This window comes from Agelaius tricolor, unplaced genomic scaffold, assembly GCF_023055355.1.
Source record: "Agelaius tricolor isolate 1412-34295 unplaced genomic scaffold, bAgeTri1.0.p SCAF_6, whole genome shotgun sequence".
Lineage (NCBI taxonomy): Eukaryota > Metazoa > Chordata > Aves > Passeriformes > Icteridae > Agelaius > Agelaius tricolor.
In genome coordinates, this window is record NW_027269266.1 from 33,258,799 (window position 1) to 33,281,749 (window position 22,951).

The 22,951-nt window shown below is 39.6% G+C and overlaps 2 protein-coding genes across 8 annotated transcripts in view; one reads left to right on the forward strand and one right to left on the reverse strand.

Moving 5' to 3' along the window:
- WIPF3 (WAS/WASL interacting protein family member 3) overlaps positions 1 to 4,007 on the forward strand; it is a 38,171-nt gene extending 34,164 nt beyond the window's left edge. For all 7 annotated transcript variants that reach the window (XM_071429264.1, XM_071429270.1, XM_071429266.1 and 4 more), the window contains exon 8: positions 498 to 4,007. In XM_071429264.1, coding sequence (XP_071285365.1) covers positions 498 to 538 — 41 coding nt within the window. In that variant the 3' untranslated portion in view covers positions 539 to 4,007. The remainder of the gene's footprint in view (positions 1 to 497) is intronic.
- Positions 4,008 to 6,058: 2,051 nt separating this feature from the next.
- The window catches only part of SCRN1 (secernin 1), a 39,360-nt gene continuing 22,467 nt past the window's right edge, over positions 6,059 to 22,951 (reverse strand). The window contains exons 3-9 of the mRNA XM_071429262.1: positions 21,106 to 21,287; positions 15,801 to 16,003; positions 12,714 to 12,908; positions 10,953 to 11,118; positions 8,922 to 9,102; positions 6,604 to 6,763; positions 6,059 to 6,367 (exon numbers count right to left, since the gene is read on the reverse strand). Of these exons, the coding sequence (XP_071285363.1) occupies positions 6,605 to 6,763; positions 8,922 to 9,102; positions 10,953 to 11,118; positions 12,714 to 12,908; positions 15,801 to 16,003; positions 21,106 to 21,287 (1,086 nt within the window). The 3' untranslated portion in view covers positions 6,059 to 6,367; position 6,604. The remainder of the gene's footprint in view (positions 6,368 to 6,603; positions 6,764 to 8,921; positions 9,103 to 10,952; positions 11,119 to 12,713; positions 12,909 to 15,800; positions 16,004 to 21,105; positions 21,288 to 22,951) is intronic.

The window sequence follows — 22,951 nt, forward strand, 5'->3', positions numbered from 1 at the left end:
TGCGTGGTGTTTTACACACCTGAATAACAAAGAGACTTAGTACCTGAACTTTGTCAGAAAGTGATAAATGGCTGAACCTTGCTTTATTTTTTTTCTCCTTTCTTAACTTAGTAACTTAGAATCAGGTCACTGTTGTAAGAACAGTTTAGCTATCCAGTTTTGAAAATGGGTAGTTTAAAGTGCCAAAAGATCTCATGCCCATATTCTGTTTTTTTATAAAACCCAGTTTTCTGTATTATTAGATCTCCAACTTTTAATTAACCTTTTTTTTGTTTCCATGCTAAGGTACTTAGCATGACTTTTCATAGCAGCCTCAGGCTAAATTGTCTGCTGTATATTCTGACTTTTTACTGAAGGGCTGCAGAGCACAAGCAATATGTGTGTGTATGTATGTAAACATATGTATGTATATACCAGGGGTAGCAAATAAATGCAGCATCCCTGCTGTATAACTGCGTCCAAAATACCTATTTAAAATCTGTCCTATCTATTTACAGATCCCTCTAAAAATCCTCCATTAAGAACACACGTGAGATGAGAAGAGTCTTCTCATGTTCTCTGGACTAGTATTAAAAAAGAAGATCAAGATAATATATAAGACAGAAGGGGTCCCTGTTGCAGTGACAGATTGTATTTGAGTCACAAGTACTGCAATATTAACATTTCTATAAACTGTAAAACAATATAAATTACACCTTTTGAACTGACCTACATACTACAGGAATGTTAGTAGTACAGGCTTTTAAATTACTGTATATAGGTGAATATTTTTTAAGCAAAGCAGCATAAAATTTAAATTCTTTGTAGTGTTGAAACAATTCTCATTCTTATTGTGCTGACAGTGTTACCTCAGAATGTTTTGTGCTACGTGCCTGTAGTTCTTTTTTCCCCTTCCATCATAATTTTTGGAAATTCTCCAGTTATTATTTAGACATTTTTTTCAATGAACTGTCAAACTAATATCCTATCTTTAGTCTGTCTTAATGTTTCTTCACTTCTTCCATTCTGCCTGGCCTCAGATTGCAGCAGGATGTCACTTTCATGAAGAGATGGGCCCTCAACCCTTTTCTCGTGAAGCATGAAGAGGAGATGCCAAGGAGCTGTGGCTGCTAATGAGCCTACCTCCTAATGATTACATATCCTTATAGGATAGTGTCTGAAGAAGCCCAGCTAGGTAGGGTGGTCATGGACTTGACAAAGATGACAGAAGCTTTCCAAAGTAAAGGAAAAGGAAGTTGCTCTATTGTAAGCAAGAAAAAGAAATGGTGTGTGTGAATACACGTGCCGTGATGAGCGTATGTAAGGGCATGTGTCCTGTCTTTTCCTGCTGGCAAAGTGGGGATTTACCTTTTCTGTGATAGATTGCCTTTACCCAGCAATTCCAAAGCCTTTGGATGAGGGGTCCAAAACCTACATTTCAGAGCTACTACTGTTTGCTAGCAGTGAAAGTTCATTGCCCAAAACACACCACATGGAACACTCTGCCCCCAAAGTGGTTGTTGGTTTAAATAGAGTTGGATGGGGAAAAGTAACAGCCTAGCAGCAGACAAGACTTGAACTAATGCTTTTAATATTCAGACCTTAGGTAAGGTCTTTAGATCACAGATGTTCAAATCTGGTCCTAAGATGTTTATTTCTAGCATTTATTACCCTTATTTTTGTGCATTGGGAGGAGTGGTGCCAGGGAGGTGTGTGGGAAGTGATTCTTCCCCTCTGCTCAGCACTAGTGAGCCACACCTGGTGTGTGGCCACATGGGCTGTGTCCAAATTCTGGGCTCCCCAGTGCAAAGAAGACGTGGCCATGCTGAAGAGAGTCCTACAAAGGTGATGAAGGGGCTGAGAGCATCTCTCCTATGAGGAAAGGCTGAGAGAGCTGAGACTCATCAGCCTAGAAAAGAGAAGACTCAGAGGGGATCTCTCCAATGTATATAAATATTTGAAGGGAGGGTATAAAGATGGACCCAGACTCTTTTCAATGATGTCCAGTGACAGAACCAGAGGAAATGGGCAGTTGCAACACAAGAGGTGCTGTCAGAACATCAGACAGCACTTTTTGACTGTGCAAGTGACTGAGCCTTGGAACAGGTTGCCCACAGACCTTGTAGAATCTCACTCCTTAAAGATAATCAAAAGCCATCTGGACTTTGTCCTCAGCAACTGGCACCTAGGTGACCCTGTTTGGCCAGGGGTGTTGGACCAGATGACCTGTAGCCATCCCTTTCAATCCCAACCACCCTCTGATTCCCCTTTTTACAGCTTTTCTGGGTTCCTAGACCTGGGTTACAACAACCCAAGGCACCGCTGGGAGCAGAGTGGCTGGAAATCTGCCTGACACTAAAGGACCAGGGTGTGCTGGCTGACAGTGGCTAAATATGCTGAACAGGGGCCAGTGTGTGCTCAGGTGGTCAAGAAGGCCAACAACATCCTGGCTTGAGGAGATTCAGAGGGGACCTTATCACTCTCTGTAACCCAAAAGGATACTGTACCAATGTGGGGGTCAGTCACTTCTCTCAAGTAACAAGGCACTGGACAAGAAGAAATGCCCTCAAGCTGTGCCAGGGGAGTTTAGATTTGATATTAGGAAAAACATGTTCACCAGAAAGGTGGTCAGGCATTGGAACAGGCTTCTCAGGGAAGTGGTGAAGTCACCATTTAATACCTACAGGTATTTAAAAGACTTGTAGATATGGCACTCAGGTGATGCCTCAGGTTTTTAGCTTTTACATGTTTCAGATTCTGTACTGCTTTAGTGTGTAATTCTGAGCTCCATATTAGGGGATAGTAAGGTCTCTTCACAGAATAGGTAGACAAAGGACCCTTGGTTCTGGAGACCAAGGACAAATGATCCAAATTTCAGGCCCAAGAGTGTAAACAACAGTGGAATGAAGAGAGAAAAACAAGAAGGATGGAACTTCATAATCTAAAGCTATACTTGGATAATTAACTCCAATATGCTAATGGACCAGAACTTATAAAAGTGAGAGACCTCATGACTGGTCATCCTTTTTGTGAGCATTTTGGGTTCATCTTGGGTGTAGCCCTGGCTGGGCTCTTGTACTGCCCAAGGTGTAGTCATTGAGGCCTTCTAATAATACCTACTTTATTCTTTAACTCTGTCAAGTCTCTGTTCTAGGTCAGCCTTCACAAGGCATCACAGAGACATGGTTTAGTGGTGGACTTGGCAACGCTGGGTTAACAGCTGGATTAGATGATATCAAGAGTTGTCTTCCAGTATAAATGATTCCATGATTCACCAGTCTGAAAAAGAATACTGCTGTTCCAGGGTGAGTCTGGTGCTAACAGCCAGGCTGTTACAGTTATGGCATTAATTTATATAATTGCCATCAATTCCCCTCAGTTAGAGAGGTGTAATAATGTTATAGATCATTGATGATCTTTCCCCACGGTGTTGCCTTTGAACACAACTATTTGGAAAAGACAAGTAACTGCATCTTTACATCCCTGCTTTTCTCTTTGTTGTTACAGCAGCTCAGTTATGCTGTAACTATTCCCACACACATGCACAGTCATGGTGTGCTATGGTGTAGGGGTAAGAAGCTCTTCACCCATAGGACTCCAAGAACACAACATTAGTCTTTTTTTAGCCTACTGTGATAACTTGCTGTATATCATGTGAAAAGAACAAAAGAAAAAAAAGTGGTGATGCTTTGACCAATAGTGTCACTTACTGTAGTTACTTGATAAATATGCATGAATGTAGTAACAAGCAGGAGTCTACATCTACATTGCTTCTTGAACAACTGGAAAAGTTGAGTACTGTTTTAAAAACTATTTTGTTACAGTATTATTAAAAGTGGCATATTGTTGGCTCTCATTTATTCTGGAATTTGTGTACTGCTCTGCAGTAAGTACCTTCCTAAGGATTTTAAAACTAATTCTAGACTACCTGCCAGCAGATATATAAAGGAGAAGAAAATTTTACTCCATTTTTATTATGGTTTGGGTATTTTAGAAATAAACAACATCTTTAGGGATGAAATGAGAAATTGTGTGCCTATTTGCTAGCATTTTTGAAATGTTTCCATATATTTGTCATTCAAGATCCACTGAAGCATCTGGAGATACAGATGATCACACTGGCTGTCATCCTGAGACAGCTGATCCCACAAGTCTCACTGTGTCCTTCCACTGAGACACACATCTGTTCAAGACCACTGCAAATACTAAGACCACGCAGTTGCTCTGGTTTCTAGTCACTGCACCCAACCATGTTGCTGTACCACAGCTGGTTATGGTTTTTAAATGCACTATACAACTAAAGCAAAATCAACATACTATTAGAAAATTACTACCTGGATCACTGTGCTCAAAACAATTTATTCATTCTGTCACAGAAGCAGTTCCACATAAGGACATTAACGCCCATGAGATAATTGCAAGTGTTGCTTTCTTCTTTTTTAAGAAACAGGCAAATAAGATAGATGTTTTTAACAGGAACACTCACTTCTTTCATCTTGCCTCCCTCCCAGCTCTCAAAGATTAGAGATCAAGTCGTGCAAAATAACTGTGAGAAGTGGTACATCCTAATTTTTGTCCTCTCACTGGAGCAATCATTTTATTCCAGTTCCCTGATTGTGCAGAAATACCCAGCTACTCCTATCAGGAGATATGATTTCATGGGAAATCCATTTACTTCACTTATGGGCAGCTGGAAAAAGCACATTTCTCTTTCAGTGGGCTTCATCCCCTGCTACGTTCTCTGAAATCAAGTGTGCTTCTTGCAGTCAGCCCCTCTGGTTACCATACAGAGCAGCTACATTTCAGGGATCTACTTGAATATTTCCTTCTCCTATTGTCTACACTCTAAAATACTTAGACACAGGAGTTGGTCCCAGGATAGACAGCATGGGAGGATTTCATTGTGAATGGGAGATTATTAGGTAGGCTGTAAGAGAAAATATATTCTTCCTTGTTTTCTGTAAGTGAAAAGGCCCCATGTTTTCTTGTCCAATTGCCATTTGTCATATAAGGCAATACCAAAGTAATGAGTCTGAATGGAACAATTTCATTTTAAAAATCCTGAGAATGCAGTGTGCCAATATGGCAATGACTTATTTCCCTGATGCACAACTCTTACAGTTTAAACTTGAGGTGTTTCTGCTTTCTAAGGAGCTTTTACTTCCTCAATACAGAAGCCTGTGGTTCTTCACCATCCACTTTCTCAAACAGTGAAGGATTTTAACTCCATATGTTAACTTCCACTTACTAAAGACATGGACGTCCTCTTTCAACCCTCATGTATGAAAAAAACCCACCAACCATCTTCACTGGAAACAGTGTTTACTGGTTTAATTCTCAGTGTTTGCCCTACCTCACTTCCACAAGAAGAAAATACAATGAGAAGCAGGTCTGCCTGTAGGACTGTGGAGGAAGGGAAGCATGCTGCAGCACTGCACCTAATGTAAGGAAGCATGGGACAGCCATTTCTAAGCCTAACCAGCTGGATTGCCACACCCACCAGCAACTCACTGGTACTTAATGGATTCATCAGCCATGTGTCTCACAACAGAGATTACTGGGAACTGTTCAGCAGTGCAAAGGCAGAAAGATGGAGAATAGCCAATGTCCAGCATCTATTCCTTTAAAAGATTCCAAATCTGTAGCTTGTATATAAATCTGACACGTTATTAATTGCATCTTAAGAGCCAATATGTGTAGATCTCTACAGCATCCAGGCTGGCTCTGCACTTCAGGACTCAGTTCTGGAGCAGCAGCCAGGTGCACTACAAACACAAGCTGGCTGAGGGTGAGTGAGGGCAGAACTTAACCTGGGGACTGAATTCTAATAATTTGTACAGGCATAATGTCAGGTGCTGAGTTACTGCAACCAGATACAGCCATATGAGGCCAGCACAACAAGGTCAGAGCCAGGACTTACCTTCCTGCCCGTCTCAAACTGTGATTTCAACTCTACCATTTCAACTCTGTATGAATTAGCAAGAAGAGAAAAATGCAAGTCAGCTTTGCTGCAAGCCCAGTCCTGAGCAACAGAGGGAAAACCAGATTGCTTTCAATGACAATATGGCAATTAGCCTGATGAAGTTAAATCTTTACTTTAATTGGTTGCCCAACATACATGTTTTAACATTCTGTACTAAATTAGCCAGCATGCACACAGTAATTGGACCAGTCAGTGACTTTCTCCTTTCACTATATACATACACAAACAGGAACACCACAAGATTGGACAAAGGAAAGCAATTTGTTAACCGGATACAGCTAGCAAGTAACATTTTTTCCTCTAGAAATGTTTTTTTCCTGCAAAATCACAAGTGTGAAGACTTTCTTTCAAGGCTTGAAGAACATTGCAGTCTTCCAGTGAAAAGGCTAACAATAGCCACTGTAGCTGAAATGAGATAAAATTTGTTGAAAATCCATTCCAAGCAAGAGTGAAATTGAAGAAAAAAAAAAACCACCTGCAATGCAGCATAGGGAAAAGGGACTTTGGAGACAAGCTGAGCAGGTAGAAAGATGGGTTTGAACCCAATTCTTAACATCCTCAGCTTAGTGTAGGAGGTTCAGAATTGGATCCAACATTTCACATTCACTGGTAGAGCAGTACCTAAAGAATTGTTTGCTTACTTTATTTGAAGAACTTTAGTTCTGTGTCAACACAGTCATAGAAAAGATCCACTACTTCAGCTGGATCCAGAATCTCTGTACGAGAAAGGATATCTTCCATTGCTTCTAAACCTTGTTTTTCAAGGTCTAACATAATCCTCATCAGTTTCTGGCCTTTATCCTAAAGGCATGAAATAACCAAACTCAGTTAACCAGCAAACAGGCTCATTAAAGCATTTTACTCTTTCTCTTTGTTGCAGAGATATTTTCAAATATTTTTAAAAAGAAAAAGCCTTTTTAAGTACAAACTACTTCTGTTATTAGTTATTTTGTATGGCCAAAAGCTAAAAGGAACAGTCCTGGACATTTTGTGCATTAATAAAAATAACCAAAAAGCAGTTGCTAAGTATAAAGCAAAAAAGGAAGAAAGTGAAAGATGGATAGAGGAAAATTATACAAGGCTTGTACATATAGTAGAGGTAAAGCAAATTCTTAAGCTTGTAATCCCACTAACAACTATGTGAGAATACTGGAAGCCCTAAGAATTGTACAGGTTGTGGTATTTGCATGTGCATCCCTCAAATCAACACCTGCAAGATGATGAATAGATCTGAAATGATGTGTCATGTAACAGTACTAAGACTCCAGATCCCAGGGAGGTCTTGTGTGCCATTCTGACTTACTGCTCTTTGTGTTTCTAGAAAATTTACACCTGGAAAACGTGTAATCTCATTTTATCCAAATGTAATTGAAACTCTACCTTTTTTTTTCCCTTTTTCTTCTTTTAATGGAGAAGTGCTGCTTGTTTTGCTTGCAGCTTTCAAAACTGAGTTTCAGGGGAAACCAAAGTCATTTAGAATGAGTGGTGGTTCTGAGTTTTTCAGGGTTTTTTCCTCAGCATTTTGTCCAGAAAGAGTAGAGCATCTCATGTAAGGTTTAGGCTCTTGGATGGGCAGCTTTTATAGCATGAAACCTGAGTAGAAACTGCATTTTCTTTTCTACCACAACAATTGGTGTCACATTATGGGGACTTTAACAGGCGAGTCCACAAGATACTAAGATGCCTCTTCCAGGTCTTCCCTTAATCAACATCTTGCATAATGATATGAGAGCCAGCTGTACATTAAAACAATTTTACCAGAAGCCACATATTTGAAATTACACCATTCCAAGAAATTAAAACTCTACCCCAAACTGCATTTAAATAATGTTTGTACTAGCAGAGGTTATCATAGCTTCCTTTATCAATAGTGGGTAGGTCTGAATGTGGTTATGATCATAGCAAGACTCTGACCCATGCAAATAGACACAGAGGAAAATTGTAGAAGAGCAAGTCCTCTGTGGGAGTTCAACCCAGCTATATGAGGGTCTTCCACAAATTACCTGAATACCCATAAAAGCTTGACAGGTGTGCCTTGGTCATCTTTCCCTCTGTTTCACTTCCCTAAAACCACTTATCCAGTTTACTGCTGTAGTTGTAATTGCAAATGTTGAGAAGTTGTTGAACTACCTGCCCAATGACACCAAAAGTTCTATCTCAACCATTTGGAAAAACTATACAGAATAATCCCCTTCCTGACTTTACTTATTCCAAAATTAATTGCCTAAGAGATCTTCAACACTAAGTTTTTACTGTGGAAGGTTTTCAGCCCTTGGGTATGTACTGCACAGCACTGCAGAGTGTCTTTTCTTCTCATATAGCATTTTCAGTTAAAAATTAACAGAAATGCATTGAATTGCAAAACACAAGGCTTGCAAAACTGTCATGTGCAAATTATTCCTTCAAGAAAAATACCTTTCCAAACTATGTAGTTCTTAATCCAGCATATGATTTAAATCACAACACTCCTGCCCTCTTCCTAGCACATAATTCTGATACCATGTTGCAGTAGCATCCAGTGTTCTAATCACTAAAAAGACTATATGCACAGTGGGGATTGAACAAGATAATCAGCTTAACAGTTTGACTTTTCATTTTGTAAAAGTAATGAAACAGAGCTATACTCTCAGGATAACAAAAACTATGCAGAGTAGTTTGTCCTTCAGAGGGCATCATTAGTCAAGCTAAACTCTCAAGGATTCTAAGAATATTCAGAGAATGTATTTCAGTGAGTGACTGTGAACTAAGGTACGGAGTTGGGAATCTACACTGACTTCCATTCAAACTACACACCTATAGTCTCAGCTGTCCTTCAATTTTAGAAGCCTTCTCCATAGTCTCAAGTCAAATGTAATGTTCTCTTGAAAGTCTGTGCCTTTCAGCACAGAAAGCCATGTACTCTCAGTATTCAGGGTTCCAGCAACTTCAGTTCTTTAATTCCAGGTGCCACAGCTCTTACCTGATCGTTCTCCAGGAGAGATCGGGCCCACTCATGTGCCTTGTACAATTCATGCCTACGATCTGGTTTCTCCTGGAATCGAGGTATCTTTTTAGCAGGATCATCATTGCCAAAAGAAGGAGACTGCACTTTTGGTACTAATTTTACATCATCAACAAAAATAAAGGGTTTAAATATGGACCTGAAAGAAATGAGAATTACTGCTTGCAGTAAAAAGAGACATTTCATATATGTTATTGAAATGTTCACCAGGTTATTTTAAAACAACACATACAGAGCAGCATAGGTAATTCATCTACACTAGGCATGGATAAGGTTAGAGACTTGGTACTGGTCAAGCAAAACAAATCTACATGCTTTAAAAGAACTGGGTTTGGCAATTATTGCAAAACCTTATTACCCCTTTTACCTATAAGATTTTCTGGTGTCCTCATGCCAGTTCTGCCACTTCTTTAGAAGAGTAGCACTGATTTTCTCCTCCAAGTTTTTTTGTAAATCTCAACATTCGGCCTCACATCAGTTTTTCTCCTCTGTTCCCACTGGCATCTCTCCTCCTCTTTCCAGATTTAAGTTTTATTAAAATCAGAAAAAAAAAAAACTTGCATGGAGCAGGGAAGATTACATATCTTGCTCAATATCAGAGGATTTTGCATATCAACAGCAGCACTTTAGAATTCTACTTCAAGAGCTGGGGGAAGACATGGGCTACCAATATTGTGACATTTCTCAAACTATTTTAACATTGAATTTGGATCTAAACTCCTAAGAGAGACAAACAAAAAACCCCATCAATACAGAATCTTCATTCCTGAGAAGCTGAAAATAGGTTTTGGCAAGTGAATGGAACAACTGCCTTCCTTCTCTTTAGATACAGAACAACAAAGCACACTGCATTCTGCAGTGAAGAACCTGCCAAAAGTGAAGACTTCTGCAACACACAATTAATAACCACTGCCTGTGTACAGTCAGCAGGTTCAGTGCTGCAACCCTTCCATCAGTGTCACAAAGCCTTGCTGACTAAGAATTTACATGACTCACTAGCTGCATTTAAAATAATTCTTTCTTAATGCATTACAGTGTCAAATAAAGCAAAAAAGGTTTCTAAACAAGGCTTTTAAGGCAGGTTTTTGACCTTCAAATGGACAGAAATCCCAACAAATAATTTGAAGCCTTGCTCCTTTTTATTGCAGAGGATTTGCATCAAGTCAAAGAAAAGTTTGGGTAAGCAAGTTTAAAATTGACACTTAACCCTGAAAGTCTGAGTTGCATAATGCAAGGTGGGTGGAAAGTCCCTTTGGCATGGATGACTTCCACAGCCCTCAGTAAAACCTAACCTGATTACTACCAGTCCTCTGACAGGAATGACAGCTGTTCAAGGGCACCATTTTCTTCTCCCCATAAGCTCTTTACCTCAATGCAAGTGGCAGATCTCCTGAATAATTGCAAGTGGTTTAGTTTAATTTCTGTGAATCCCAAGTGGATTCTGTTTAAAACACAAGATAATTCATTAATCTTTGATGATCTGGCCCATGAGTTCCCTAATCTCCTCAGCTACTTTCAGCTAGAGAGGACACCATGTAAACCAACTGGAAATTGTCCCTTGAATAAAAGACATGCTTGAGATCCCAGCAACTTGCAGATGTTTTTCTGTGTTAACATTTTGATGTCATATGAAGCTACCTAGAGTACACACCCCCTCTCTCTGATAGTTAAAACACTTCATTTGTTGAAGTTTTGCACTTGCCTGTTCAAGAGAAGTGACTAGGGAAGTCCCCAACTTCATCAACTCAACAACTTTCCAAGTGGAAAGCAAGTCAGTAACAAACTGGAATTCCTGGCCCCTCCCTAAACCTCATTTCCCCTGGAAGCTCAGTAACACAGGACTGTCAGAGTGCACATCTCAGAGCACTGACTGCATTTCTGGTTAGAACATGCTCCTGAAGTATGTTCCAGTTTGGGTGGCAGGGTTTGTTTGTAACCTTTGAACCCATCACTGCTCTGCACCCCAGGGAGCCCAGTGCTGTGGCTTACCTTGAAGGGTCTGGTGTGCCAGTGAAGTAATGAATACAGGGAAAACTAGGGTCCTGAGGCAGAACAGACACTATGCTAGCTGTAGTAAGGAAAGATTCAGAGTCCACACAGACACCACTGTCCTTGTCACGCAGGACATCAATCATAGCTTGTGCAGAAACGTCACCTATATGGAGGGGGGGAAAAAATTCCTGAGTGTTCAATGGCTTGGAGCCCAGGTAAGGATTTTAGCCTGAACAAGCTTTGGCCTAAAATGGCCACTGACACTTGGCATGGGCATGTCACAAATCCCAGTTAATAGTTTCTACTTAAGCAATGAACATTCAGAAAGAATGTGCCTGGCTAGTAAATGAGAATGGTAAGAAACATTAATTAGGCATGGCAATTGCCAGGTAATGCTTCAATAGCAGAAATGCTATTAAAAAGGTACATTTCAGGAAGAAGGCTGTAATACTGCTTTAGCAGTCACTATGAACAGACTACTTACTTAAAACATCCATCTTCCTCTACCCAAGCTGGACAGAATGAGAACACCCTGATTTTCCACTTCTCAATTTCCATTCTCAGTCAAATTTTGAAACATCATCTTGCAGTCACAGAATGTTACAGCAGCAGACCTAGGCACCAAGATTTTCTCCAAACCCCTACCTACAAGAATCCTCTGTTCTCACCATGTCTCCTGCCTGTGTTCATCCCAGCTTTCCCCCATTGCCCCTCCATGTTTTCTCCTTTTGCAGGTCATGCTTCTTCCCCATACCTTCTCAGGCTCTGCAGTGACTCAAACCTCCATGCACAGGTGCCTCAACACACCAGGAGACACAGAATGACTCAGCAGCCTGCAAGATTTTCAGCCATAGCCATCTGTCTGTAGGGGCCCTGGGGGTTTTTAGTGCTACAATCCAGATTTATTTAGATCTTTTACCTATAGCCCTTCAGAGTTCCTGTATCTGCCTCAGACACTAACAATCCCTGCAATTCTACAGCCTTTGCAAGAGCTCTGCAGTGCAACAAATATCTCACCTCTACACTCTTCAGAACATTTACCAACACGTGAAAATGCCTACAGTCTAGTGAATTCACATCTATAGTAAAGGGCTTTTTAGAAAATGATAATTTGTGCTATTTTTCATGCATGAAAGAGCAGAGATGCATGCATTCCCATGCACTGCTGCAGGCTGTCCATTTCAGAGGTATTTTGGCCAGCTGCAGCAAACTGAAGTCAGTAATAAATCTGGGTCTGGGAATAAACCCTTCCTTTGATTGCAGAGAATAGCACAATGTCTGTTCCAGTAGCTTTGTTCTGCTCAACAAAGAAAAAGGCACTTCAGTTTGCAACTGCTCTTCCTTAAACTATGCTCTTGAAACTTTCCCCAAAAGGTTAAATCTACATTTTCCCCACAATGCAGATTCCAGTGAGCTCAATCTTTGACATGTGAGGCCATTTTCTTTAATTTTAGTATTAGGTAGGGCCACTAAAATTACAGGAAAGCACAGATGCAGTGGCACATTATGCACATCAGAGCACTGAAGGAAGTTACTTTGTATTTGTAATCCTGTTTTGAAACCTTGGGGGTGACATTAAGGGCTCCATCCTAAATAGTGGCAAATTTAGGGACAGTCTTTAGTTCTGATCTTCCTTCCTACAGAGTTTACATGTAGAGGTGTTCTCAGTCACACGTAGTTCTGGACAGAATGCCTGAAAAGGAGGCAGCAGTGACTAAAAAACCCAGTGTGCCCACAGAAAGATAGTTTAACACTTACCACCTTGTTTTTCTAGGCTCTCCCTGCCAGAACAACAGGCTAAATGGTCATCAGCAAGAGAAAACACTTCAGAAAAATTGAAGTCAGAGTCTCCATTCCACCAGCCTTGACTTTTCACATAATTCCTTAGTTCAGGATGCTCAGCATCAATTTTTGTAGTTAATGAAAGCTGATTGCAAATGCATTTCACTCCCTCTAGAAAGAGCCACATATTAAAAGAGAACATTAATACAGTTTTCCTGGGAGAAGCTGGAAGGAAAATGTCATGTCAATTAGGAAACAAATTAATCCATTGGTTAGTGTGTACATTTGGCATGACTGTGTAACTATATAATTACACATACACAGAATCACCAATCCCTGCAGGTTGCAGAGCTCAATCCTCTGTGCCCTGCTGAGACACTGACACCTGTGATTAACAGTGGGATTTAGACAGAATGCCTGTTTCCCAATCCACACCTCACACCTTCTGACCACAAAGCAATCGTGGTATCCAAATGCCAAAGGCACCCAATCTTTTTCTAATGGCATATTCTCCACAGACACAAGAAGGCTTGAGATCTGACTTGATTTCAAAATATATTTCAGCAGAGTTGCATTCAATGAACCTTCCTTGCTCTTCAAAATTAAGAATTTAGAAAATGTTTTTAAAATCACTACAATTGCTTTAAGTTTCCCAGCTGAGAAACAGTTTCACTGTAAGCTGCAAGATAGGTTCAAGTTACAATTCTTTTATCGTAGATTTTAAAATGGCATGGAGTAAAAAGAATGTGTAAGTAGCCTCCAAAGAATACTGAATGGGTTTTTTTTTTAGTTCCTTTTATCAAAAATACTGCAGTGCTTATAACCATTTATCCACAGCATGGCAGTGGTTGCTGCAGATATTCCTCAGAGAGAATAAAGCAAATGTATTGGAAGCCAGAGAAAGAGCTGATAAAGTAAAACTATAAACTAAAATAAACACAGATTCTGGAATTTGGCACAAATAATTTCTTAGACAGAAACAAAACCAGTAGCTGTGGAAGTTTTTAATACTGCCTCCCAAAAAAGTTAGCTTGCTTTTGCAATGCCCCATGCATGCAATTTAAATAAGGGGTAACAACTTCAGGAAATTCTGTGCATCATTCTGTGAAAAAGTCCCTGACATCCAATTCTGACTTACACAAGGGTCACTGACAGCTTATTCTGACTCACCCTTTCAAACAGCATACTTTTCTGGGAATTTTCTTGACTTGAGTGATGAGGATATTTGTGTTCATGTCCAGCTAGGCAAGCCACTCTTTAAAGAGCACTTTAAATATTACATTTATAAATTCATGCAGAATAATATTTCGTGGGTTTGATCCACCACAAAAAATCAAATTTATCAATCAAATATATTTTTCCACTGAGACTCAGGAACATTAATAGAAAGGATTTTGACGTATTTATTCTTAAATTATTTTCAGAGGTTGCTTGATAAACACTCACTATAAGCTTTACAGTCCTGTAGCAGTAATATCAGAACTCTGAGGATAGTCAGGAAAAGATATGCCTTCACACTGGGGAATGACACATTTTCCCCATTTTAACAGCATTTGTGCATTCATTTGAAAGCTTAAGAGGCACACCTATGGTTGCAAAAAAGACCCCTCTGAACAAAGTATGACATGTAGAGTTCTTACATGGCCAGCAGCCTTTCCTGCAGGGCTGCAGGAGGTGGAAACTACTTATCTGCAGCTCACAGGGACCTCCTGAAGAGCAATGTGCTGGTAGAAATCAGAACAGAGCTGCAGAATCATTTCAAAAAGCTGCAAGCAGCAGATGAAGGCAACAGTTTATTTGCTGGGAAGGAGGATGTGAAGGTTATGTATTGCTGATGCAGCTAAAACTGCTAAATAAAACCCACTGTTCTTCAAATATCAGGCAGGCAGGTCAAGAGAAGAAGGCAGGCTGTCACTGCATAATCCCAGGAACCTCAGGAGTCAGCTGCTTGCCAGAACTGGGGTTTCATCAGGACAGCATTTTCAGTCTTCTCTATGTTCAGTATCTGTTTGTGCCAGATAACCTTTAAGGACATCTCTAGGTATCCTTAAAATGCAAGCTTTACTTGGGAAAACACCACCTCTGGGAAGGAAACTGATTCCTGTTTGGTGGCAGGGACTGACAGCAGGCCATCACACAACATTGCACAGCCTGGTGATATTTCTTTGCTCCTTCCCATATCTGCTATCTCCTACCTTTAATCATTTAGGGAGAAAGGAGGAGAGAATTGAATGGATCTGCCATAGCTCAAGTCATGGATTACAAAGGTCCTCTTGAACACTCTGAATTTTCACTTCATTCAAACATAAATACACTTTAAAAAGCTCTACTCTTATGAAAATAAAAATCCCTTCAAAATTAAGAATAATTTTGAAGAATAAATTAAATACAGGTCTTAAAAAATCATATTATATTAAGCAGCCTATATATGCTGGAAAAGTTTTAAATAGATTCATCCACTAAGCCAGTGAATTCTAGAAGTTAGTTTGGCAGCTCTGGCTTCACACATACAGAAAAAGAACCATTTACATGTTTAAAGAGCAGAAAATTATTGTTTTGCATCATTTAAAAACCAGGGATATGAAGGGAGTATATCTATTTCAGTAAAGAAACCACCACCAGCAACCCATTCAATTTATCACCTGAAAAAAGCCCTTTTGTTAAAACTATCAATGGTTATCCTTTCCTCACTGTATTTTACATTTGTAAGGAATAATTTGGGCATCAACTCCATCAAACAAAAAAACATCTGACCTGTTCCAAACAGAAAATAAATCTTGGAAAGTACACCTATCAAACATAAAAATTATGATTATTACATAGTTTATGCATAAAGGCAACAATCTCCATCTTCACAGAAAATGCTAAGTCACGTCAGTAAATGTAAATCAACACATAAAAAGAGTCAGAGTAGTACAAATATAGAAAACTTAAATTGGTGATTTAATCAAACACTTGCATTCATTAGTCACTTATTTAAACTCACTGACTTTAAGACCAATTCTTCCAAGACAACTCTTTACAGCTATTTTTAATAGGATTTTCTCTGAGTTCTAAACTAACCTGTGATTTTTTCAGCTGCCCAATACTTTCCAGAAGTCTCCAGTATCCAGGCTTCATTTCTGTCCACAATCAAAAATGCACTTTGGAAAGTGTGGCATGAACTCCCATCTTCATAATAATTTCCACCTTGTCCATGCTCTTCCAACAGAGCAACTATTACATCCAATGCTTCTTTAGCTGTTGCCCCCCTTTCTAGGCCAAGTCTATAAGAAAAGGGTAAAATAGAGATTCAGAGAGGAATTATACAGTAAGATCTCCTTAAGTTATTCTTTTTAAATACCAGCACTCATCTAAGTTTAAAATATTGAAGTGCCTGGAATGCCTAATATAAGAGTTCTTGCTTTAATTAGTTACTAAAGGATGAGCTATAGAATTATTTGTTTCTAGTCTTGATTTTCTATGCTGGCTCTTTACTCTCAAGCCTATCATAGGTGGCTTTTAGTTTTTTTTAAAATGTCCAATTACCAACCAATGATCTCAGCTGCACTGTAAACATGCAATGCTCTATTTATCTCCTCCTCAGGCAGAATACATTTGAAGGACAATTTGCAAGTACTTTTTTTTAAAGTAACAGCTGTACCAAGGTTACTTTTCTGTACAAGGGTGGGAAATTGTAAATAATTATTACCAGCTATTAATAAAGAGAAGGAGTATTCAATATTACAGCCTCTCTACAACCTCTCTTTCCCAGTGCTCTGGTTGGCCATGGAAACCAGGTGTTATCCCTCTATGAATACTACATGCTCTAAAGACAAGCATTTGTGCACAGTCATACTTCAGAGCTCCTGCAGAGGCTTCCCCAAAAAACTATTTGAATACCAGATATGGCTTTTGTTAGAAGTAAGAGCAACCACATGACTGAAAGAACAGAATTCTAAAAGGAAGTTGAAGCAAAGCAAGGGTATTTTACAGGAAAGCAAACTGAGGTGTGGTAATAAATTTTACAAAGCCATAGGGAATGACTGTATCCTGCCTTGAGTAAGTGGCATTAAATAATCCCTTGATATAATTTACAGCCCTAATTGAATCAACAACAAAAGCAGGAACCAGAAGTTGAAATCAGAACTGCGAACAATTTCACTGGTTCCAAAATCCAATTACTGGTAATGAGGAAATGCAGTGTTTCAAACAACATCATATCCCTGCCTCCATCCTTTGGGAGTTACCTGGATCAGTCCAAAATTTCTCTCTGTTGTTTTGTCACCTTAATATTTTCCTCTGTGTTTGTCTCTCTCTAAGCACTCTATGGACAAAATAATTTTGACTGATGGGTAGTTCCAAGAAAATCACTTTTTTAGACAGAAGTACTATCCATGCTAGCTCTTTCTACTTCTCTTGAAATCACATGACAAGAAAACACTACTCTGTTTCTTTCCTAAAAACTACAGTAGACAAATGAGATCCTGATAATTTGAATACAGATTTGTTGATCTCAGTACTTCTCTGCAGTGGCTCTTCATTGTTAAACACTTGGCTACCATTAGCCTTGTTTTAGGCTGAATTATTGAAAGCACTGTTTTTATCTCTCTCAGCAGCATCTATTTATCACTAACTCACAAAGAGCCAAGAGCCAACTAGAATTTTAAGGCTTAACTTAAAGTGACAGTTCCTTCCCAATCATCTTCTTACTTGCATTTATAGGGTCTTTCCCTCTCATCTTTTCTTGTTAGCTGAAACTTGTTTTGTACTGGTGACTCCATTTTTAGTCCTTCTGCTTTTATGGTTTTCCTTCATTCTTTTCATCACTGGTGCAATTGCTTTTTCAGACCAATACAGCTATGCCAGTCTTTGCACATCCCAGAGACATAATTTAAAATCCAGTCCAAAAGCATGTCCTATTTGTTCCCTTAGAGCAGTCCCTGCCACAGGAAAGTGAATGGACTGAAAACTACCTTGGTGACCATACAGCCACTAGATTCAGTGATAATCTGCTCCCTTCTCCCCAGTTAATGACCAAACCATTTTGATCTATCTACCATTTAGATCAGAACCTGCCAAGAGACATAACATCCCACTAAAACTTCAATGTCTCCCTGAAATTTTCCATCTGAGGTGGTTACAGCCTAGCTTTCACTGTCAAAACTGCAGCAGGGATTCAGGCTGAAGAAGAACCCTTTAGGTATTATTTTTTTATAAATGGCTCCAATGTTACATTTATTTCCATTAAGTAAAGGTCTAGGCTCTGCTTTTGCTTGGCTGCTCCTTTCTGTCAGTCACAAGGGACAGGAAAAAAAAGTAAAATAAAAGGAAAAAAACCCATCCTACACAACAACCACACAACTCATTTCCACAAAATTAAGTCTTGTCAATTATCTCAGCATCAGTGTCCTGGGCAACCACAGCATAATCCTCCCACTAACACAATTCAGAGTACCCTTCAAGGTGAGCTAAAGAACAGTTAGAAGCAATTTCAATGCCAGATGAGAGCTTGAATTACTTATTAATAAAATTGCAGTGATTTAGTACAATCCACTGCCTAAGTACCTCCAATATGCTGTCATATTGTCAAAACAATATTATCTTAAGCTTTTCAACTTCACCTATGAGTTATATAATGCAGGCTTTCCAAATTAACTAACATACTTGATGGCATTTTACTTTATTCAGCTTTGAGGTCTCTAAGGAAAGAAATTGGTAAACAAATTAATACCATTTTAAAGAGCATTCTTGACTCCCTGCCAAGATTGGCATCTCTTTGTGGCTCTGAAAAAATTATTGCACCTGTGATGAAGAGAACAAATAAATAATACAAACACATAGGGATTAAAATTAGGACGAAAATGCAAAAATAAGGGTGTAATTTACAGGTTTCTCCATATTTATCTTTTGTATGATAATGCTGTCCTAACTTATCAGCAAAATAGTAAATGAACTCTTAAGGAGAACATGCTTCCCTAAGTGAACAGGTGCTTTATAGTTGCAACTGTGCATCAAAAAAAAAAAATACACTGTGCTTTATAGTTGCAACTGTGCATCAAAAAAAAAAACCTGTGGGCACTTAAGAAGAATACCTGAAGAAAATCCTGATAAACTAACTAATGCAGCAATAGTAGTATAGCTTTCAAAAATCAGCTTTATTTTGAATAAATCCTTAGCAGAAAAAAAAAAAAGGTTCCTTAGGAATTTGTACTGGGGCATATTTTCTGTCAGTTTTTCTGTATGTTGCGACTAGGTCCATGTTCTCCATTTAGATTAACTGGGATGGGGACCAGCCTGCATGGAATAGGACCAACTTCTAACCCTGAAATCCATCACACAAACTTTATCAGTTTGTTAAGAATCATTCAGGTGCTCTGACATGCTGTGATACTCTATCAAATGCTGCCTCACTGCAGCCTACAGAGATTGATTTTGTACTCCATGGCTCTCTGTTCTATGGGGTGACATGAAATAGACACACTTAATTCAACTGGCCAGGTCTTCACAATCAGAAAAAGAATCACTTAGGCTGGAACAAGCAGCAGACGGTAATACCACATCTCTGGTTCTCCTTGCCTGAAGCACCCTCTCTCTGCACCTGAACTACAATTTCTTCTGCAGGTAAGAAGGAAGAGAGGGAGGGTAGCACCTACAGATGATTACTTGTGTAGTTTGTGGCAGTGCCTCCTTACTTTGGTATGTCCTGATTTCCTAGTGTGAGTAAATCTAGAGCTATTGGATAAAATATATATTTGAATGTTAAACAGTACTTTGAGAATGTAATAACTGAGTAAGAAGTAAGTAGAAATCAACATTTAAACCAATGGTTTGTTAAAGTTTCAAAAGGACTGTGGTAGGACGGAAGAAATAAAAGTAGAAAGTCGTCCAAGTCCTTTTCTTCACAAAAGTTTGTCCTATACTTTCTTAAACAACCCCTCACATCTACTCAGCCTCCTCTGATGCAATTAAATTTACTAGTTCTCTCAGTACAGTTTCTCCACAGATTCCTTCAGTATATATGGGGCTTAGAGAAAATACCAAAGAGAAAGTTAACCCAAATTCCCTCATGATTTTGTCACTGGTCAGACTTTATAGCTCTCTGATCACATTTCCAATTTCCACTGTATTCTCTTCAATTGGCCCATATTCCTCCTGATTTATGGTAGCTGGAAGCAGACACTAGTTCTGCAGAGACATGTTAGAGAACACTTACAGCTACAGTTTCAGGCAGCTATGCACCTAACAAGAAGTTCTTCTAACCCATGCTTCCCAGCTTGCTCATGAGAATAACTTCTAAGGTTTTAACATCCTCTTAAAAGTCAAGGTATCTATTTCCTATCCTTTTATCTATAAAATATCTTAACTCATTGCAGGAGTAAAGTAGAACGGTTTGATGGGATTTTTCTTGACTACCAGTTATTACTGTGCATTTATCAACTCCTTGATATTTGAGGTTTTTCCCTTCAGGAACTGAGGTTAAGCTGGTTTATCACAGATCTTTTTAAAAATATCAAGCATAGCCACAACATTTAACTTTTTGCAGTCAATTGAAACATATCCCATTTTTTACGAGTCCTCAAGAAAAATGAGAATTCACCTGTAACTGCTTCAGTCAGCTCATTAAGTATCCCAGGGCAAAGTCCAGTAGGACTATTTTGTCTGAGACTGATTTACTTAAATATGCAGCTGTTGTCCTGTTTGGTCTTTGAATTGAGTCCATTTGCTTCATTTCTCTTTGTAATAAGTCTGCACGTTCTCTCTTCTTTCATTTTCAGCTTTCATCCCCCACCCAAGCCTCCTTTAAATTCTCTTCACCACAAGATCAGCATGCAGGCTGAGACTCAGAGTGCAGCACAAGCCTTTTGGGCAGCCAGCTGTCAATGAACAGCCTCACAGGAGTCTGTGTGCCAGCATTTGAGTAAGGGCAGTGCCTTGCATTGGAATGCACGGGCTGAAGGAAGCCATAGGAGTTTGTTTATGCCTACAGTTGGCTATAAGCCCAGAATAAGCTTTTTGGGTCAGAGTAGGCTGTTGTAAAGTGGGGGAGAATGAAGGGCACACCAGAACTCTAATATTACAAATTAGTTAGCAGTTCCTTACTAACAATGTAATCATATCTCTTACCCTGTCAGACTAGCCACTGCTGGACTGTAGGGTAGGTAGACAAGGTAGATTGAGTGAACCCACAACAGACTGGCACATTCTTGGTAGCTAAATTCAGATTGCAAGTGTTTTAAGTTTTCACTCAGCTGTATCTGGAGCCCTACCTAGCCTGCTTATATTGTTTTAAAATCTCCTTATGCCAACACCACAAAGCTGCTACCTGGTACCAGCATCATCTGAGGCTGACGATGAAAGGCTGGGCACAGCTCAGCAGGACACCCACCTGACAAGATCCATGCCAAGCAAGGCTTCAGACTCAGAAGCTGGTTCTCTGGTCACGACAGCTTCGTTAGCTACACACACTCCGTGCTCATTAGCTCCCATTTCTGCTCCCCAAAGCCAGGAGGGCCTGCTCAGCACCACAGCGTGAGTCCTGGGCACCTGCTCAATCTCAATGTACGTGCACTGCAGAGACAGCAGGGAGACAGAAAGTTAAACAATCGCTTCATCTACTGCTGTGACTGAAACAAAACGTGACTTCGATGTACAGAAAGGACACATGTTATTTAAAAGGTCCGTGCTTTGTGAATGAACAAGGAAGTTGTTTAAACAACATTTAAGTGTCATGTTTGAAGCTTCACATCCTTATATTGCACAAACCTGGGAAAATACATGTGCTGATGCTTGCAGCTTCCAAGAGACAAGCAGGACCCAAATGCTAGAATCAGTGGAAAGCAGCAGGAGACAGACTGTACTGTCACATTAGTAAAGCACCAATCATACCTGTACACAGTAACAAAATCAAGCCATTCTACCACATCCCCTAATGTCAGGGTACCAGTTGTGGGTTTCTCTGGGTCTGGATTGAAGGCACTTGAGACAGTAGTTCATATTTGGACTCCAGTGTTTATTATTTCTTTTCAGTAAAACAGTCTCACTGCTGTGAGTTCAGCAGCTTTTCATTAGAAGGCACAAAATGGCTAACTATCTCTTGATCCAAGGTCTTTTAAGACTAAACTATCCAATTAAGAACTGACACCTAGATTATTTTCCCTTTTAACCCAATAACTGATCCCACAGAGCCTGCAAAGCAGACTTTTCTGCCCAATTACAAAATGCCACCCAAACCCATGAAGAAGAAGAAGCATGAAGAAGAAACCCAGGACAGCACCCTGTGCCCTCCATCTTGCTTCCATCCACAACATACTAAAAATCACAAAACCTAAATTTTTCACCAAGTGATACACCTACACTACTCTCTATAATCTATTTCACACTTTTGTGGATTCTAGTCGATCTTGAAGTCTAGGAAACTTTCTCCATGAATGAGGGTCAAAGTCAGTGCTCCCCTGGGGGTCAGGGCACTCCAGAGCAGACAGAAATATTCCCGGTGCCCTGGGTTTCCACACGCTAAGCACCATCTCCAGTGCTTTATTACATACAGAGTAACAATGGTTACTGGGACAAAATACATTAGAAGGCTTCCTCCTCTCCCTTGCTGCCTCCTCTGCAGCTGCCCCAGCACAGAGACAACTGGTAGGAAGAGGAAAAAAAAACAAGCTTGGTATACTAAACCACTTTGATAAACAGTCACAGAAGTAAAATATGGGTGTTGCTGTTGGTTAAACTGGTGTTTTACTATTTTAAATGGTCTGCTTTAATTAGATGTCTGCAAATGTACTCTGACAAGTTAAAATACGAAGGAAGGCTGCAGAGAAGTCGTAGCAACTGCAAGGAAGAAAGAAATTATGTTGCCTTTCAAATACATTTACTTGCCTTCAAAACAAGCACTGTTTTCCCAGGCAGCATGGACGAGAGCTCAATCCATCATTGGTTTGTGCAAACCAAAGAAATGGGCTTTACATTTTACTGTTGAGTTCACATCAAGTTTTTCACAGATCAAACTCTGCAGAATTTGCTTTTGGGAAACCTAAAATGGTCTGTATTTATGAGGCATCTCTTAAGGTCCAGCATTCCTATTGTAACACCTTCCTTACAGGAAGTCATCTGCAACAGTTTTTTGGAGAAATATCTGATCAGGTATATCAGAGTAAACAGGATCATCAGAATGGACTTGTGGACTAAAAGTTATTCACCTTGTTTACCTGGCTGTGTCAATAATAAAATCT